Source organism: Leucoraja erinacea, chromosome 13 (genome assembly GCF_028641065.1).
Source record: "Leucoraja erinacea ecotype New England chromosome 13, Leri_hhj_1, whole genome shotgun sequence".
In the NCBI taxonomy this organism is placed as follows: domain Eukaryota; kingdom Metazoa; phylum Chordata; class Chondrichthyes; order Rajiformes; family Rajidae; genus Leucoraja; species Leucoraja erinaceus.
The window spans coordinates 21,939,871-21,960,878 of record NC_073389.1 but is presented as its reverse complement, the minus strand read 5'-3'; the positions used below and the strand labels follow the sequence as shown (position 1 = coordinate 21,960,878).

The window sequence follows — 21,008 nt, the reverse complement described above, 5'->3', positions numbered from 1 at the left end:
TGGGGTTGAGAAGGGAAGATAGATCAGCCATGATTGAATGGCAGAGTAGACTTGATCAGCTGAATGGCCCAATTCACCCCTATAACTGATGAACCTTGGTATTTTTGTGTACTGACACAACTGCTGCTGATTAGTTCAGCTTCTTGCATTCTTCATAGCAGAACTAGATTACAAAATTGCTCAGATACTTTCAAAATTGAATTAGTCAAAAATGCTGGAGAAACTCAGCGGGTGAGGCAGCATCTATGGAGTGAAAGAAATAGGTGACGTTTCGGGTCGAGACCCTTCTTCAGACTGATGTGTTGGTGGGGGCGGGAAGAAGAAAGGAAGAGGTGGAGACAGTGGGCTGTGGGAGAGCTGGGAAGGGGAGGGGGAAAGAAGGAGAAAGCAGGGACTACCTAAAATTGGAGAAGTCAATGTTCATACCGCTGGGATGTAAACTACCCAAGTGAAATATGAGGTGCTGCTCCTCCAATTTACAGTGGGCCTCACTCTGGCCATGGAGGAGGCCCAGGACAGAAAGGTCGGATTTGGAATGGGAGGGGGAGTTGAAGTGCTGAGCCATTTGGTTATTGTGAACTGAGGGGAGGTATTGGGCGAAGCGATCGCCAAGCCTACGCTTGGTCTCACCGTTGTAGAGCAGCTGACACATAGAGCAGCGGATGCAATAGATGAGGTTGGAGGAGGTGCAGGTGAACCTCTGCCACACCTGGAAAGACTGCTTGGGTCCTTGGATGGAGTCAAGGGGGGAGGTAAAGCGACAAGTGTAGCATTTTCTGCGGGTGCAAGGGAAAGCGACAGGAGAGGGGGTGATTTGGGTGGGAAGGGACGAATTGACCAAGGAGTTATTGAGGGAGCGGTCTCTGCGGAAAGTCAAAAAGGGGAGGAGATGGGAAATTGTGGCCAGTGGTGGAATCCCGTTGGAGATCAAAAATGAATTGCTCTGCTGGTGTTGTTTCATCCAAAATCATAATTCAATTTATTTAAATAAAGCTAACACATCATCAAATTAAGCTGTGGAAGAAGGAACTGCAGATGCTGGTTTAAATCGAAGGTAGACACAAAATTTTGGAGTAACTCAGCAGGACAGGCAGCATCTCTGGAGAGCAGGAATGGGTGACGTTTCGGGTCGAGACCCTTCTTCAGACTGAAATTAAGCTGTACGATTTCCCTCCAGAAGGAATTGCCCTCCATAAAATAAACCATTTGTGGCTTACTTTACTTTTCCTTACTTGGTAAAATAAATTGACAGTAATTGGCACTGGATGTGTTATGAATAGGTGCCGTTACATTAGAAAACAAAGGTAGTAAATGCCATCACTCTATTTTCACAGAAAGGAAGAACCAAGAGAACAGAATTCTCAAATAACAAGAGTGTACATGAACAGAAGATGCTGAAAACTGAACTTGCCGTTTAGTGAAATGCCCGGCACTGTCTGCCTTGGCAATTGTGTTTGTAAACTCCCTGAGCTGGAAGTTGTCTCAGATCTCATCATCAATCACAGAACTCCTGCAAACTATGAAAACTCTGATATAATTCTTTAAAAGAATTTCTTTCAAAATGCCGTTTGAATTTTCAGAAGTCTTCCATTTCAACCACAATGACGGACCGATTCAAACTATTTCACGTAAAAAAGATACTTGCAGGGAATATGTGCGCCACTCTATACGATACAAATATCTAATAGTTGGTCACCATTCCGTAGTAAGCGTTTCACATTTATGGTTGCTTTATTTCCAATTTCCTTGCTGCTTTGTGATAATACTTGGCCTGCAGTTGCTTTCTGGAACTCTGTGCAACAATTAGCTATCTGGGGAAGGAGAATAATGATGCAGTGCCAGGAATGGGTCCTGACTATGGGCTGTCGTCCATAGTCAGGATGTCTGTACGCAGTTAATATATTCTGCCTGGGACTACACGGGTTTTCTCCCACACCTCAAAAATGTACAGGTTTGTAGGTTAATTGGCTTTGGTAAAATTGTAACTGGTGCTAATGTACGGGGTGGTCACTCTTAGGTGTGGACACGGTGGGCTGAAGGGCCTGTTTCCGCTCTGTATCTTTAAAGACAAAAATCTAAACAAGCATTTTTGCAAATTATTGCCCACACATATCTCACCTCCCACCCCCAATGTTATTTGAACCCCTTTTTCAAAAATCTTAGTTGATTAAAAGGAACAGCATAGAAACAGGCCTCTCGGTCCATCAAGGCCACACCGTCCATTGATCACCCGGTCACTCTGGTTCTATTTTATCACACTTTTGTGTCCACTCCCTACACCTGTGGGCAATTTTACAGAGGCCAATTAACTTACAAACCCGCACATCTTTGGGATATGGGAGGAAACCCTGCAGAGGAAATACACGTAGTCACAGGGAGAAAGTGCAAACTCCACACAGACAGTTCCCGAGGTCAAGATCGCACAGGGTCTCTGGCGCTGTGAGGCAGCAGTTCTACCAGCTGCACCACCGTGCTGCCGAATTGACTGCTGTTATCACACAGTAAGTTTCACATCGTAACTACCCACACGTAATTCTTTGCCTTTTGCTCACCACCAGCTTATCAAACGCAGTTGGGGATAATGTGATGACAACATATCGAGAAAATAAAAATATATTAAAACATTATGAAGCAGAGGATGCCATATGTTTTTACAACTATTCCCTCAACAGGTTGTCATCCTTAAAGATCAATGCACAAGAACATGTAGATCTTACTACTTCCGCCCATATTCTGGAACTTAGCCATTTGGACTGGAAAATCTATCCCCACCCTTTCTGACAGACTAGGATATAATTCTTCTCTGTATTCAATTTAACTTACCTATTCTTCCAGCCTTATATCCCCTTGCTGACTATAGTATCATTTTGCATTTACCTCATCTTCCAGAACTGATACTTGGAAAACTGATACTTACCTTACAACCTGTTGTAATAACAGCCTGATTTCCATCTTTTAACTTATTCTTTATCCATCTTGCAACTCACTGCTTTTTTACTAATGCCCTAGATTTTGCTAACCAGCAGTTTATGTGGAACTTTGTAATCCATATGGATTTTCAGAAGATAGTTGATAATAAGGTTATGGGGAGATGGCAGGAGAATGGGGTTAGGAGGGAGAGATAGATCCGCCATGATTGAATAGCGAGTAGACTCGATGGGCCGAATGGTCTAATTCTACACCTATCACTTATGACCTTATGACCTAATTACAATCTCTTCACCAATCTTTTCCATTAATTTAACAAAAATATTAAATAGGATTAATCAAACATACAAAGTTCCTCTGACATTTCCATGTTGACTTTTCATCACCAAATGCCCATTTATGCACTATTGTTAAAATCTTGCCCATGAATGTAATTAAGTGTTAAATAAGTAAATGTTAAAATACTAGTTGGCAGCCTCAAAGGGCGATCTCACGGTGCGACCTGAAGCAAGACCTAACAAGAGTTTAACATCGTGGGAACCTTCTGCGATAGCAGAATGGCATTCGTGGACCACCGAGGACCTCCGTGGCGCTGATGGCAGGCAGTCGTGTGACTTGGTAAGGTCGGGAGAAAATTCAAACATTTTTGAATTTCTCCAAGAGTGTCTTGAGCAGCGTTGCAACATTGTATGAGTGCAGATGCCAGTGCGATATCCGTAATGACTCTTACGAGTACCGTGGGAACTCCTGCAAACGGCAAATCCGGAAGCTTGACAGAAGGGGCATAAGGTGAGGTTAAATAAATATATTTTTTACTATCAGATTGATGTCTGCAACTCTTCATTAGCACATCACTACAAGAGGAATGTCTCTAATGTTATAATCCCTCTCATGCTGAAACACAAAATAGTTGAAGGGAGGTGAAATAATCACATTTTTATTCTTTTTCATTTTTGAGTGTTGCTGAGCTATTGTACTCTCACTTGCTGAGCTATTGTACTCCAGCAGTTTGTGTCTCTTTTTGTCTGAAAGCAATTTCTAACTGGAGGAACTCCGCGGGCCAGGCAGCATCTACGGAGGGAAATTGACAGAAGAGCCTTTCCTCAGGCTGCCTTATCTCTCTACACACCCCCACCCCCTCCCCCCAACTGCCACCCACACACACAAATGCTGGAGAAACTCAGCGGGTGCAGCAGCATCTATGGAACAAAGGAAATAGGCAACGTTTCGGCCCGAAAAGTTGCCTATTTCTTGTGCATGTGTCGGAAGGAACAGCAGATGCCGGTTTAAAGAGAATGAGTAACTCGACGGCAGGCAGCATCTTTTGGGAGAAGGAATGGGTGACATTTCGGGTCGAGACCCTTCTGATATGCTGCTTGTCCCATTGGGCTACATGGTGTGTCTATCTTCATTTTAATCCAGCATCTGCAGTTCCTTCCTGGCCGAACCCGATTGAAAGATGAGAGGTTGGGCGATAGAAATCATTAATTGAATTAAATAACTAGATACCTGTCTAATTGTATCTACAGGATTGGACAGGCTAGATGGAGGAAAAATGTTCCCGATGTTGAGGGAGTCCAGAACCAGGGTCCCAGTTTTACAGTCTACCGTGGGAACTCTTTAATTACAGCGGGAAACCTTCAATTTCCCAGGGGGTCGGGACGGGACTGGAGTTGGGAGGGAAAGGTGGGGGAGTCGAGGGAGAGGAGGGGGAGACAGATGGGGGTGTCTTCATTTAGTGGCGGTGGGTGTCTGTCACTGAAACAGGCAGGTGAGATTTCACATTCACCTTGTGTGTGCCTCTCTCTCTCTCTCTCCCTCCCTCCCTCCCTCTCACACAGGCATGAATGGATGAACTCCGCGGGCCAGGCAGCATCTACGGAGGGAAATGGACAGGCGACCTATTCTTCAGGCTGCCTTATGTCTCTCTCCCCCCCCAACTCCCACCCACACAAGCGAATGCTGGAGAAACTCAGCGGGTGCAGCAGCATCTATGGAACGAAGGAAATAGACAACGTTTCGGCCCCGCTGCACCCGCTGCACCCGCTGATTTTCTCCAGCATTCGTGTGTGTGGGTGGGAGTTGGGGGGAGGGGGGGGGGAGAGAGACATAAGGCAGCCTGAAGAATGGGTCGCCTGTCCATTTCCCTCCGTAGATGCTGCCTGGCCCGCGGAGTTCATCCATTCATGCCTGTGTGAGAGGGAGGGAGCGAGGGAGAGAGAGAGAGAGGCACACACAAGGTGAATGGACACCCACCGCCACTAAATGAAGACACCCCCATCGGTCTCCCCCTCCTCTCCCTCGACTCCCCAACCCTTACCTCCCAACTCCAGTCCAGTCCCAAGTTCGGTCTGTGAAACGCAACACGCCAGCCCCGACAACCAGCCCGGTGGTCAGTCCTTTGAAGATAGACACCAGTTGCTTGGAGCAACTCAGGCAGCATCTCTGGAGAGAAGGAACGGGTGGCGTTTCGGGTCGAGAGCCTTCTTCAGACTGAAAGTTTCACCTCTCAGTAGATCATAAAATAACACAATCATCATGGTCAATGTGAGACACAGTCTTTATTCATATTTGACAAAATAAAAAGACGACTTCTTGCACATATTGAGAGAAGGTGCATCACACCAAACAACATTTGTCTAAAAAAACACAGATTATTCTTCAGCTCATTAAAGGGCTCGGGTGAAAAAAAACAATATAGTGTGTGACAACAAAGCAACATCATTTGTGCCACGTGATTAACTACACTACAGTCCACGATGTTCATTCACGATTAACGGGAAAGATCGGGAGATGGACAAGTCACTCGCAAAAATGACAGAATTGCAGAGTACCATGGGAACTCTTTATCTACCTCCCGCTATATCGTGCGGAACTCTTACTGGACCACGACCACTTCACTCGGGTGACATCTTGCATCAGGTCGCACCGTGAGATCTAGCCATCATTTTGCTCAAACAACCAGAAGGTTGTGTCCTTCCTCATTGCTTTTCTACACTTGCAAAATACGTGCCATAGTCATAGTCAAACAGTGTGGAAACAGGCCCATGGGACAACTTGCCCACACCGATATAATCCTCCTTCTCCAGGCACTTCAGTTTCCTCTGTGCACTCCGGTTATATCCCGCATCCCAAAGGTTCAGTTTAGTTTAGTTTAGTTCAATTTAGTTTAGTTTAGTTCTGTTTAGTTTAGTTTAATTTAGTTTTATTTTGTTTAGTTTAGTTTATTGACACTTGTACTGAGGTACAGTGAAAAGCTTTGGTTCCGTGCTAACCAGTCAGCAGAAAGACAATACATGATTTCAATCGAGCCATTCACAGTGTACAGATAAATGAATATGGGAAGGGAATAAAGGAAAAATGTGAATAATGTTCTATGCAAGCAGTGGCGTAGCGTGGGGGGGGGGCAGAGGGGCGATCGCCCCGGGCGCTAAATTTTTAGGGGCGCAAAAAAATTGTTGGGTAAATTTTTAAATAAAATTAAGAGGCCCGGGGAGCCGTTGGAGCGAGGAGGTCTTACCTGGAGCGGTGAGTATAAAAGCAGCGCGGGGCTTGCTACAGAGGCCCTGGACGTGCCCCAGCTCCAAGTTCTGGTCGCCGTTGTCCAACTCCGTGGCCAGGCCGCCGCTGTCGCTGCTGCTGCCGCCGTCCCAGCTCCGAGGCCGGGTCGCTGTCCCCACTCCGAGTCCAGGCTGTCGCTCCTGCCGCCGCCGTCCCAGCTCTGATGCCGGGTGGCCGCTGTCGCTGTCCCCGCTCCGAGTTCTGGTCGCCGTGCCGCTGTCCCAGCCGCCGCTGCCTCTGCCCCAGCTCCGAGGCCGCCAGCTCTGCCATTAGGCCTCGGCGCAGGCGGAGACAGGGGATACGACAAAAGAAGTCGCATCCCCGAAGGAAGAGACCAAAAACGTGTTCCTTCCCCTTCTCCCCTTCCCTTCCCCTTCTCCCCTTCCCCTTTCCCTCTCTCCCCCCCCCCCCCCCTCTCTAACTCTCTCTCTCCCTCCCCTCTCCCCCCCCCCCCCGCTAATGAGGGGGCGCAACACTTTAAACTGCCCCGGGCGCTCAAAACCCACCCTATGCCACTGAGTGCAAGATAAAAGTCCAGTAAAGTCCAATTAAAGATAGTTAATGGTCTTCAATGAGGGAGATAGCAGCCCAGGACTGTTCTCTAGTTGTTGATAGGATGGATCAGTTGCCTGATAACGGCTGGGAAGAAACTGTCCCTGAATCCGGAGGTATGCGTTTTCATGCTTCTGTACCTCTGGCCTAATATATGCAAGTTAGCAGGTTAACTGGCCCTACCCTGAGTGTGTGGGTGATCAGTAGTATCTGGGGGAAGTTGATGGGAATGCGGACTGAAAGGCCTGTTTCCATACTGCATGCCTTCACGACTCTAACGCTGTATCCTCATATGACCCAGCTGATTGTTCCATATGCCAGTGAATGCAGATGTGTGCAAATGACTCCCCGGAGATGGTAATGCAGTTAAAATTGGGTCAGTACGCAGACTTCAAAGAGAAACAGCAGACAGAGTAATGCATTATTTCTCCTATTCAGTGGTTAGTTATTTGGTTACAGTGATGCAATATATGTAAAATTGATCAGTGAAGCACTAAGAACTACAGTAGAAATCACTTTGTTTTATTGCAGATTCTAAAATCAAACCTGAACAAGCACCGATTATCCTGAAAAATGAGTTGTGTGTACACTTACATGTGGGGGTAGATTTTACTTCAAAATTGTAGCAAGTGGGACTACATTCTCCGATCAGGAACACTTGGTGAGGGCTGATGTTTGCTGACGTATTGCAAGCTGCAGTAGGTAATCTTCTGCTCATTAATTTGAATCGAGTGAAAATCAGGCTTAGTGAGACTAAGATTTACGAACCACTGCTCCGTGGAACCGTTGCTCTGTGCCAAGAGTGCCTGATCCAGCCACGAATCTTGACAACTCGTTGCATGCAATTTAAAAACACTTCACAAAAAAAAAGCCATGGAAACTCAGGGAAAAACAAGAGAAAATTATGTTTACTCCGCATTCATGTGATTTTGAAAGCTGTTCTGCTAAAGTTATGGTGGATGAGCAGGGGAAACTGAAATAAAATACATTTCCAATCAATATTTTCCACAGATATACCAAATTCTTTCTCTTTAAACTGCTTTGCCACCTGCTGGGGTGATTTCCTGATCATATTGTATCTACAAAACATTATTCGCTTGCAATTGTTTAATTGTGAATTGTGAAGAGAAATGCGGACGCAGCCCAGATCATCACACAAACCAATCTCACTTTCATTAACTCGATCTGTGCTTCATGCTGCCTCGGCAAGACAACTCCCATTATCAAGGACCAGGCTCACCCTGGACACACCCTCTTCTCCCCTCTTCCATGAGGCAAGAGGTACAGAAGTCTGAAAGCGCACCCCTCCAGATTCAGGACCAGCAGTTATCAGGCTACTGAACCATCCAATCTTCAAGTAGAGGGTGGTCCTGACCTAACATCTGCCTCATTGGAGACCCAGGACTATCTAAAATTATCTATATATAATTGGACTTTGCTGGACTTTATCTTGCACTGAATATTATTTCCTTTATCCTGTGGATGGCTCTATTGTAATAATGTATAGACTGTTCACTAACTGGGTAGCATTACAACAAAAAACGTTTCATTGTACCTCGGTACATGTGACAATAAACTAAACCCAACTAACCAACCAACTAACTAACTAACTAACTAACTAACTAACTAACTAACTAACTAACTAACTAACTAACTAACTAACTAACTAACTAACTAACTAACTAACTAACTAACTAACTAACTAACTAACTAACCAACCAACCAACTAACTAACTAACTAACTAACTAACTAACTAACTAACCAACTAACTAACTAACCAACCAACCAACCAAAGTTACCTGATTTACTGTTCGGTCTACAATGATTCCCATTTTCATTGCCCTTCAAATTTAATTTCAACTAGACTAAGTGGGACCCATTCGGTCCCTGTCACACAGGAGGTTTGGTCCCCCAACGCAATATTCCACCACTCACCCATAGCCCCCAACTGCACAGGCGCAGTTCATTTCCCTCATCCCTAGTACTCTCTCCCCCTCCGCTTCAACATGCCTCTTCTTTTCCCTCTCCCACAATCCCTCCCTCACCTCTCCTTTTCCCTACCCTCAGTCATTCCCTTCCTCCATCCCTCCATAACTCCTCTCCATTCCCTTCTCCCCTCCTCTCCCTCCATCCCCTCTCCTCTCCACACTCCTTCCTCCCCTCCCCAGGATCTCGAGGTTGCCGCTCGTCTCCCTTCATGCGAGCCCCGGCGCGGATCCTTGGCTCGGCCCAGAAGCACCAGCAGCTATGGTCGCACCGGCGTGTGGGCGGGGGGGGGATTGGGGGAGAGCTCGGAGAAAAGACGGGGGAAGAGCCATGATGGAGAGGGGGTATCACGGCGAGTGCGGCAGGAGCCAACGAGGGGGACCAGAAGGGAAAGGGCTGGAGCTGTGGGGCGTTGCAATGGCATTGCATTTGGGACTCACAGTGGGTGCTGGACGCTCTCCTCTGCCGGGATCAGACTCTCTGCTTTCCGTTTGGTGACATCTCCAACTCCGCGTCGGGCCACTTCCGGTCCCTCCGAAAATTGTGTCCGGTTGGAGATCTCCGCCGGCAACCAACAACATCCCTTAGCTCCAGTAAAGACGGGAAGGCGCTGGAAGGGGCGGGCCATCCCGGGAAGTGATGGGAGAAAAGACCAACCCGCGCGGCGCTGACTGGCAGGAGAGGAGATCGATCTGCGTACGTGCGGTTTTTACGATTATTAAGCCTCACTAACTTTTACAATGTACTACCAATCGGAACAAAACTTGTTGCACTTGCAGCACAGTAGAAAAGTGAATAAGCTGATGGAAAATCGTAGTGCTATCGCGTACCGTTTTTGCGCAATTAGAATAAACACGCAAACCGGAAAAGCACAAGTTCAGAGTTTTAGTTATGCATAGAATCTGCTTCAAATCAGACACACAAAACTGATACTAAATCATTACATTTTGAATAAAGGATTACTCCAAGGGATTTTAGGTTTCAGTTAGTGTTTATTATTATCATATGTATTCGAGGTACAGTGAAAAGCTTGTTTTGCATGTTTTCTAGTCAAATCAGATAATACCATACATAAATACAATCAAGCCACACTCAAATGCAATAGGTAGAGTAAAGGGTAAGCTACAGAGTGCAGAATATAGTTCTCAGCATTGTGGCACAGTGGTGCAGTGGTAGAGTTGTTGCCTTTATAGCGCCAGAGTTCGATCCTGACTACAGGTGCTGGCTGTATGGAGTTTGTACGTTCTCCCTGTGACAGTGTGGATTTCCTTCTGTTTCCTCCCATATTCTAAGAACGTGCAAGTTTGTAGGTTAATTGGCTTTTGTAAATTATCCCCAGTGTGTAGGATAGAACTATGGTGTGGGGTGATCACTGATCAGTGTGGACTAGGAGGGCCGAAGGGCCTGTTTCCATGCTGTATCACTAAACTAAACTAAACTAAACTAATATTGTTATTTTAAAACACAGATAATAACAATGTATTTTTTTATCATGCCAATAAAGTTTTTTAATTGAAAATTGAATTGAATTAAAGCAATATTACAGTATGCTGAGAAATGAGACTTTCTTGCAAAATGTTTCAATACAACAATCCACGAATTCTTCTAGGTTTGAGAATGAGGTGAATCATTTTCTAAATATCCCTATTTTGTCCCTTTTCCATTTTACTTCCCAACTGCCATGAGGTTGTGGTGATGGTTATAGGATTCATTTATGTCCAAAGAAGACTATGTACTACTCTATTTAAACTCATAGAATCTGAGCCAGGAGCAAAGAGACATTACCGACAGTTGTTTACTTACCAAGTTGAAATGTTACCCTTTAATATGATTCCGCCCCAACCAAGGCCCTGCATTTCATGCCACAAAAAGGAGGGCGGATTCAAGTGTCACCCAAACTGGGATTTGGTTTGTTTTGACTGATAATGCCTTTGAATTCTAATCAAAATCTTACCCTATAATCCCTTGGTTGATAGTGCAGATAATTAACAAGCCCACTAATAGCTGCTTTAGAATGCTAGCAACGAGCTGTAAATGGGATACAAAATGGTATTTGTTATCAGATGCCAAGTCCCAATATATCCTATTAAAAAACACCTTTTGGATTGGTTACCTTAATTCCAATAAATTGTCTGCATGTTTCATTTCATGATATGAAAATACATTGTGTACCATGAAATATTATGATGCCATGGTCAACAACACTGAGGACGTGCACTTCACTCCGCCCTCTCCCACCTCGACAACAGAGACACTTACGTAAGAATGCTGTTCATCGATTACAGCTCAGCATTCAACACCATTATACCATCTAAACTGATCACCAAACTCGGTAACCTGGGCATCGACCCCTCCCTCTGCAACTGGGTACTGGACTTTCTAACCAACAGACCCCAGTCTGTTAGGTTAGACAAGCACACCTCTTCAACCCTCACCCTGAACTCCGGCGTTCCACAGGGCTGTGTGCTGAGCCCCCTCCTCTACTCCCTCTTCACCTACGACTGCACACCTGTACATGGTACTAACACCATCATCAAGTATGCAGATGATACAACGGTGATTGGCCTCATCAGCAACAACGATGAGTTGGTCTACAGGGAGGAGGTCCAGTGCCTAGCAGCATGGTGCGCTGACAACAACCTGGCCCTTAACTCCAAGAAGACCAAGGAGCTCATTGTAGACTTCAGGAAGTCCAGAAGCGGCACGCACACCCGCATCCACATCAACGGGACGGAGGTGGAACGTGTTTCTAGCTTCAGGTTCCTGGGGGTTAACATCTCCGATGACCTCTCTTGGACCCACAATACCTCAACTCTGATCAAGAAGGCTCACCAGCGTCTCTTCTTCCTGAGGAGACTGAAGAAGGTCCATCTGTCTCCTCAGATCCTGGTGAACTTCTACCGCTGCACCATCGAGAGCATCCTTACCAACTGTATCACAGTATGGTATGACAACTGCTCTGTCTCCGACCGGAAAGCACTGCAGAGGGTGGTGAAAATTGCCCAACGCAGCACCGGTTCCTTGCTCCCCTCCATTGAGTCTGTCCAAAGCAAGCGTTGTCTGCGGAGGGCGCTCAGCATCGCCAAGGACTGCTCTCACCCCAACCATGGACTGTTTACCCTCCTACCATCCGGGAGGCACTACAGGTCTCTCCGTTGCCGGACCAGCAGGTCCAGGAACAGCTTCTTCCCTGTGGCTGTCACTCTACTCAACAATGTACCTCGGTGACTGCCAATCACCCCCCCCCTCCCCGGACACTCCTCCCACAGGAAAAACACTATGTCTGTATACATGTAAAATGATTTATTTATTGAAATCATATTCTATGTCGCTCTTCCAGGGAGATGCTAACTGCATTTCGTTGTCTCTGTACTGTACACTGACAATGACAATTAAAGTTGAATCTGAATCTGAATCTGGTAACATGCCGTGTCTGACCCCTGTGAAAACAGAAGCAACCTTTCATGTGGTCAAACTTCAATATCTATCTATATCCTTGCAGGTTTGGAAGATTGGCATTAACATTTTTGAATCAAAGCATAGACTCCATCCTTTCAGAATAAATCTATAATATTAAAGATAAAGACAAGAGGCCATTCAGGAGCTGGTTCACAAAGCAGAACATACTCACTTTTGGATCTCCCCCATCCAAACGGCCCTTCCTTAATCTAGGGTCCTGTCTGATCATTTTCCACCTCATTGCAGGCATTGGACTTTGTCTCTAGAACTGTTGCACTACAATGCTGAGAACTACACTCATCACTCTTCCCTTTGCTCCACCTTTAGAGTTTAGAGTTTGGAGATACAACGTGGAAACAGCCTTCGGCCCACCGAGTCCACACCGACCAGCGATCACTGCATACCCTAACACTATCCTACACATGTTACGATAGAACTTTATTTATCCCAGGAGGGATATTGGTTTGCCAACAGTCATAAAACACAACAAAATACATGAAACATGAAATTAAAGTGACGAGTGAAAAGGATTGGGGATGTGCAAAGATTTGGGGGAGGGGGGAAAGGGGGTGTGGGGAGTCAGTTCACCCCATGACAGAAGGGGGAGACAATTTACAATCTTTACTGAAGCCAATCAACTTACAAACCTGCATGTCTTAGGAATGTGGAGGAAACCGGAGCACCCGGGGAAAAACCATGCAGGTTACAGGGAGAACGTACAAATTCCGTACAAACAGCACCTGTAATCAGGATCAAACCCGGGTCTCTGGAGCTGTAAGACAGCAACTCTACAGCTGTGCCACCGTGCTGCCCCATGGTTTCGTATATGTTCCTTGAAATCAAATCATAAGTGCTTGCATGAAAAATGTATTTCTCACTCTGCATATTCAATCATTCCCAATTGTCCCAATAAACAAATATTAGGGATGGGGTCTATAATTGAAATTAATGATATGGATATATCTGCAAGCCTTTTGGCCATCTCCCAACCTTGTGAAATGTTGTAAAGAAGCAGTTATTTACATACATTATATGACAAAGTTAAATACCTCAGGAAACCTTGTTTGTTGTATGTCAGATTTATTGGAAGAATAAATTAAGTACTCCCACCTGAAATGAATGAATGGATCTTTGCTGATGGCTTCCATCAAACTCCATTGGATAGTGAACAGGCCTCAAGCATTTGGCACACGATCAAAAGTTCTCTGGGAACCAGTGACTGTGGTGAAGCTCTCCCAGAGGCAATGGTTGCTTCAAGACCCACTTATAAAAGGGCTGTCTCTGAACAAACAAAGGACATTTCTTACGTGATACAACTGTAGAATAATACACCTCTGATTGTAATGTACTCGTTTTGAAGGGATTAACAGGCTTTGTGGCGCTTGATGAGTTCAAATCTGTCAGTGAGCCAAATTTACTAAATTAATTTCATGGTTTATTTTGTTCCTCACTGATGTTATAAGAAATTACATCAGAAAACATTTATAGTATTTTAGCATACAGCGTGGAAACAGGCCCTTCGGCCCACTGAGTTCCGCGTCAACCAGCGATCACCCTGTACACTAATACTATCCTACACACTAGGGGCAATTTACAATTTTACCGAAGCCAATTAACCTACAAACCTGCTTGTCATTGGAGAGTTGGAGGAAAATAGAGCAAAGCCCACGCGATCACAAGGAGAAGGTACAAACTCCGTATTGACAGTACCTGTAGTCAGGATTGAACCTGGGTCTCTGGCACTGTAAGGCAGCAACTCTACCGCTGTGCCACCGTGCCACCCATTTATGTAATCAGTTACGTGTTAATGCAATCTTCTTGTTTTACAATTGCACATAAAATTTGAATACATTTTTTTTTTAAATCATTGCATCCATTAGATGCAAATGTGCTGCAAATGTGGAAGTAAATAAAAAAATACTTCAAGGATGCTCACTGTATCTGTCACACTAAAATGCTGAAAACTATATTCTGCTCTCCCTTTGCTCTATAATACGCTTGAATTTGGCTTGAATGTATTTATGTATAGTATTATCTGATTTGAAAGGATAACACGCAAGTCAAAGCTTTTCATTGTGCCTTGGTATATATTACAATAATAAACTTAAATCTAAATCTCTTGAGAAACAAGTAAAATCACCTGCATTTTTACACTTACTGTCCCTGTGAGTCCCAACTTTATTTAATGCCAGAATCTGTACACTCAGAATTTAGCACAGTCTCAGTACCATGTTGGAATTTAGTTTAGAGAAACAGAGCGGAAACAGGCCCTTCGGCCCTCCGCGTCCACGCAGACCAGTGAACCCCGTACACTAACACTGTCCTACCCACAAGGGACAGCGAATACCCATACAGCTCACAGGGGATCAAACCCACCCGTAGTCAGACTCTGGCGCTGTAAGGCAGGAACTCTACCGCTGAGCCACTGTGCTGTCCTCTGGGAATAACAGTGTAGATTTCAAAACCAGGCTGACGTTCCAATATCTACACAAGGAACTGCAGAAGCCGGCTTACCGAAAAAGATACAGAATGCTGGAGTAACTTAGCGGGTCAGGCAGTATCTCTGAACATGGACAGGTGACATTTTGGGTCAGGACTGTTCATCTAAAGAAATTTTATCCCCTCCCACCACCACAATAAATCCGAAGAAGGGTCCCAACCCAAAACATATCCTATCCATGTTCTCCAGAGATGGTGCCTGGCCCGTTTATTTACTCAAGCATTTTGTGTCTTGTTCTGACATTCCAATGTCTAAAGCCTTTGATTTAGAAGCAAATGTCTCACACTTCCTCACAGTCCTCACAGTGGGAATTAATAGATACTGTACTTAATGTGTGGAAACACGAGTATGGCCCGAGTTTTGCTCTCTGTGATGAACGCAGTGTCAACTACTTATAACCATATAACCATATAACAATTACAGCACGGAAACAGGCCATCTCGGCCCTACAAGTCCGTGCCGAACAACTTTTTTTCCCCTTAGTCCCACCTGCCAGCACTCATACCATAACCCTCCATTCCCTTCTCATCCATATGCCTATCCAATTTATTTTTAATTTTTACTTGTTACACTTGCACATGCTCTGGACCACACTGGCCAAACCGAGGCTCATGAACGAATGTGCCTCTTTCATAGTTCAATGCTTCAATGGTTGAATGGTTCTTTATTGTCAAGAAAGCACAGCACAGTGAAATCCTTTTGCACAACCCACAAATGCACAGGGGGAATTCTGGTCATATAGGTCAAATCTTGAGAATTAGTCGATATTGTACTTGCGGATTTTACTGCGTCTATTTTTAGCCTTTCATCTAGGAAGTATCGAGCTGTTTAGAAATAATCAACCGTTTCAAGGCTTGAAATGAGAAGGCAGAAAAGACATTGTAACCATCACTAAAATCGAAGACAGAAGAAACTGCTGATGATGGAATCTTGAACAAAACACAAAGTGCTGGAGGAACTCAACGGGGTCAAGCAGCATCTGGGAAGGGAATGGACAGATGACGTTTCAGCTTGGGACTCTTCTTCAGCTTTTTATGTTTTGATTAAAATTGAAGAGATTTTGAGGAATTTGAGAAAGCTTGTTAAGGTCACTGCAGATTAAATCACATTGCAATAGATTGCTAAAAACAGGATGGCAATGGCTAAAATCCTAATGACTGCTTGTGAAACAGACGGACAGAAAAAAAGAGGAAATCTTGACGAAGAGCTAGAGAATTTTATGGTTGAAAGGAGAGGGAAATCTACCTGAACAAATCCACTAATGAAACGAAAGCAAAGCAAGTCAAAGAGTATATTTGCTTTGTTATAAATGCATTATCACCTAATGTCCATATAACAGTCACCTAATAATGATTATTCTACCCCACGAGGCTTTTGGATTACAGTCCCCCCACCCCCCAGATATCCGTGAGCTTTTATTTTGCATACTACATATGTCCCTGTTACTGAATGCAAGCTGTGGCTATGACATAGGATGAAATATTACGTTTCTGCTAAGGGATACAAACCTACTAAAAGGATTAAATGCTCTCAGAATTAGTGTCTACAAAAGAACTAATGTAGTTGCAACCTCCATCTTTTGTTACCTTCATGATATTAGGTCTATTAGTAGCAAAAGCTTTCTGGTAATATGTCGAGATACATCAATTTACCAAAACAAATCGCATTATATGATGTTCACAACACACTCCAATTTTGTGGGGAAAAATCTTATAGTTTCAAATATTTTTATTTTTTATTTTTTATTTATTAGAAGCAAATGTACAAGAGCCGAACAAAAGGCATATACAATTATACAGTTATTGTACAGCTTTAATCAAGAGATTGAGCAAGAAAGAGAAAAAGTGAGATGTGCAAAGATAGGACCCTAGACTACCAAAGTAGTGCAGCCAAAGAGTTGATAAAAGAAAGAAAGAAGAGAGGAATAGAAAAAGACAAAAAGAAAAGAAAAAGAGATAGAAAAGTGGTGGTATACCTGCCTCTTGTCCCTCCCCACCCACCTCACCCAACCTATACTTAGATTTAAATCCAAAGTTGTGTTGTGCCATACTATCCTTGTAAGAAATCAGTGATGGATGTCCATGTCTTGGAAAAATGATCTGTTTTTTCTGCCAAGACAAGTCTAATATTTTCAAGATGTAGTGTCTCGGACATGTTTATAATCCACATCTTAAGAGTAGGGACTGATGTATGTTTCCAAAATTTAAGTATTAGTTTTTTTGTCATTATCACGCCATAATTAAGGACAAGTCTTTGAAATAGTGATAGAAATGCAGAATATGATAAAGGCTAGGTCACCTTTTATAAGAACTAACGTAGTTTTAAGGCAGCCAACATACTATTGAAAATACATCCCATTAAAGCATTAACGAAGAACATATTGTAGATATTGATTATTATTTTTGGGGCTATCACTTGGGTTCAGTATTTTAGATTATCCCTGCAGATAAGCATTTCACTTCCTCCAATGGCCTGTGCCTTTCGTTAAACAATATCTTTTAAAAGTTGAAAGGGTCAGTTAGTCTCTGAAGCCACTTTCATTGAATAAAATCATAGCTGATCTTTTATCTCAACCTCAACTTCAGTGGTTCAACAGTTCAAATGTGGTTTTATTGTATATATTGAACTTACTTTCTCTATCACCATTACCCCTTAAAACAATCAATCTCATTCCTGACTACCAGCAAATTGATATTTCCATGATTAATAATGAGCTCAACAACCAAAATGAAAATCCTTATTACTGTATTTTAGTTCAGTTCAGTTCAATTTAGTTTATTGTCATGTGTACCGAGATACAGTGAAAAGCTTTTGGTGTGTGCTATCCAGTCAGCAGGAAGTCAATACATGATTACAATCGATGCATTTACAGTGTGTAGATAGAGATATAAGGGTGTGAAGCGATTGTAATATGAGTTTGTAGATCTGCTTCTGTGGCTAGCAGGCAAATAGTCACCTGGGTAGGGTGCCATCTTGGAACAGGGCAGGATGGGGACTGATTACTCCCGGAAAGGGGTAGGGGGAGTAGGATTAGGGGGTGGAAGAAAGGAAAGGTTTGGAGAAATTTAGAGCAAGGCAGAGAGCATGAGATGAAAGTGAGATGTGGATAAATTGCATTGAGTTGTATTCATTTTCTTGGTGTTATGGGTATCAATGTCTGTTTTATCCTGGACTAAATCTGTTCATGAAAGGATCCAGATCAAGCCATGAAATATGACTTGATCCTTCAATCAGAAGTTACCCTTGTGTGCCGACTCAATTTTCACCTCAGAAACTTGCAATGATGCTATTCGTCATACAACCCTTGTAATAATAAGGTCTGGATAGAGTGAATGTGGAGATGATGTTTCCATTAGTGGGAGAGTCTTGGACCAGAGTACGTAGCTTCAGAATAAAAGGACATACCTTTAGAAAGGAGATGAGGAGGAATTTCCTTTGTCAGAGTACAGTGAATCTGTGGATTTCATTGGCACTGATGGCTGTGGAGGCCAAGTCCATGGATATGTTTACGGTGGAGCTTGACAGATTCGTGATTAGTAAGGGTGTCAGAAGGCAGAAGAATGGGGTTGAGACTTGAGAGGGAACAATACATCAGCCATGATTGAATGGTGGGGTAGACTTGATTGGCTGAATGGCCTAATTCTGCTCCTAGAACTTATGAACTTATGAACTTATGAATAAACTAAGCTAAACTAAACTAAATTAAACTAAACTAAACTCTGTACGAATCTAAACATTCTATTTGGTTGCGTGGGAAGCTGATCCCTGTTGTCCCCGAGGTGCTCATTCTCGACACTCATGAGGGAGCATGATCTTAATTGTGCATCCACACCATAACAGCGGGCACTAACTGCACTACCCCCATCCCTTGCTTTGCACTGAACAACCTCATACTTATGGTCCCCAATCGTCAAGGACTGATCCCCCCCCCTGTGATCTGTACCCTGTTGTGTTATGCCTCTATACCACTGCATCCATCCTCACCACATGCCCCAACATCCTTTCAAAATGCCTATTGACTATAGTTTCCCTGTGTTATGCTGCTGAGCTGCTATCAGAGTAATTGCATCAAATTCTGGTACCAGCAGTAGCAATCAGAATGGAAATTGCTTTCAAATTTTGATTGTGTTATTTGCCCATGTTGAGAATATTTCATACAGGGTTTTACATCAGGGTTGCAATGCCATTTTCTATGGAACCATAGAAATTATTCTTTCACCAAATTATTACATTAAAAAAAAACGATTTAAGCAGTAACTCAACAAATGAACAAATTGAAGCTTTGACTGTAGACTAAAATAGAAAGTTAAGAATGGCAAAATTAAGACTCTATACTGTTAACAACGTTGGACTTGAATCACACAAAATGAAACTGGAAGCATGGCAATTCTTGCATGCAGTCTCAGTCTAATCTACTACTCTTGCAGTCTTGTATTCAAGTATGATTGCCTGTGCATAGTAGGATTATTTTTTTACTGAAATGCATGGCCAAAAAAAGGGTTTCACTGTACCTGGTGTATGTGACAATAAAGAATTGTTGAATCCATTCAACTCATTGAATATGGTCCTTCACAGAACTCAATCCTGAAAATATTTTAATAAAAACTTTTTGTGGAATTTATTTTCAAACAAAGTGCAGCTTACCTTTTCTAATATCTTTTTGGCTTGGTTATGTATCACTTTTGTCTGATTGTTCTCTCATGAAAATGTCCAGAGATGTTTTATTGTTCTTTAAATGCCTTGCATAAGTCCAAGTGGTTGCTGGGGAGATATCTAAGATGGCACGTGAGTTTTAGAGGTGAGCAAAGTGGCGCAGCGGTAGAGCTGCTGCCTCACAGCACCAGAGACTATGGTTCGATCCTGACCTCAAGTGCAGTCTGTATTAATTTGTATGTTCTCGCTGAGACTGCGTGGGTTTCCTCCTGGTGCTCAGGTTTCCTCCCACATTGTAAAGACATGCAGGTTCGTAGATTAATTGACCACTGTAAATTGCCCCTGGTGTGTAGAGAGCGGATGAGAAAGTCGGATAGAAACATAGAAAATAGGTGCAACAGTAGGCCATTTGGCCCCTGGAGCCATTCAATATGATCATGGCTGATCATCCAAAATCAGTATCCCGTTCCTGCTTTTTCCCCATATCCCTTGATTCCTTTAGCCCTAAGTGTTAAATCTAACTCTCATGTGAACATGTGAATAACATGTGAAGGGATAACATGTGAACGTGTGATCGATGGTTGCTGTGGACTCAATAGGTCGAAGGACCTGTTTCCATGCTGTTTCTCTAAACTAAAATAACGATAGTATGTACGAATGTCCTGCTGGGAAGAAGTTCCCATGTGGCTGACATGTCTATTAAGATTTATTGTTCACTAGACCTAGGGCAGACCCATTGGGTCCCGTTCCCCCAGCGCAATATTAAATGGATCATTGCTTTCTGTAAAATATCGTGATTGCACGCAGAATACCAAAGATTAAAATTGTATCTTCTTCAAACATAGTTGATTGGCAGTTGAAAATATGCTCAGATCAATGAAGATTACATAAATAACAGGAAATGCATTGCAAATCTGTACCAACATCCTGTCACAGGAGCAAGATATCAGCGTGAAATAAAAGTTATCTTTCAAATGGGTTGTATCCTGCCAACTGTACTAGTGTAAAACCAGGAGAATTGTTTCCAGATAATGTGGCTGGCCAAAGAAGCAATTAGTGCCAAAAGCAATAGCTTGAATATTGCCTGTATACAGGCTGCCCTATTGTGGACTTTCATCATCACTACCTGTTCACTTGGTACAGTATTACTTTTCCTTTTTTATAAATGTTTTACATTTATCTGTTTCATACCTGCTTTCATTGAAATTCAATAATACTGCTTACTCACACAATTATTCCTTTAAAAAATGATCAATTAAAAAAAATTGTTTATCCGATAATAAAAGATTTATTATGTAGATTATAAAGTGCTGTAGTAACTCAGCGGGTCAGGCAGCCTCTCTGGTGAAAAGGAATAGGTGATGTTTT

General features: G+C 43.3%; 1 protein-coding gene across 2 annotated transcripts in view; it reads left to right on the top strand.

Moving 5' to 3' along the window:
• LOC129702668 (V-set and transmembrane domain-containing protein 5-like) overlaps window positions 1-3,261 on the top strand; it is a 35,817-nt gene extending 32,556 nt beyond the window's left edge. For both annotated transcript variants that reach the window (XM_055644566.1, XM_055644565.1), the window contains one exon: window positions 1,335-3,261. In XM_055644566.1, coding sequence (XP_055500541.1) covers window positions 1,335-1,369 — 35 coding nt within the window. In that variant the 3' untranslated portion in view covers window positions 1,370-3,261. The remainder of the gene's footprint in view (window positions 1-1,334) is intronic.
• Window positions 3,262-21,008: the final 17,747 nt, after the last annotated feature.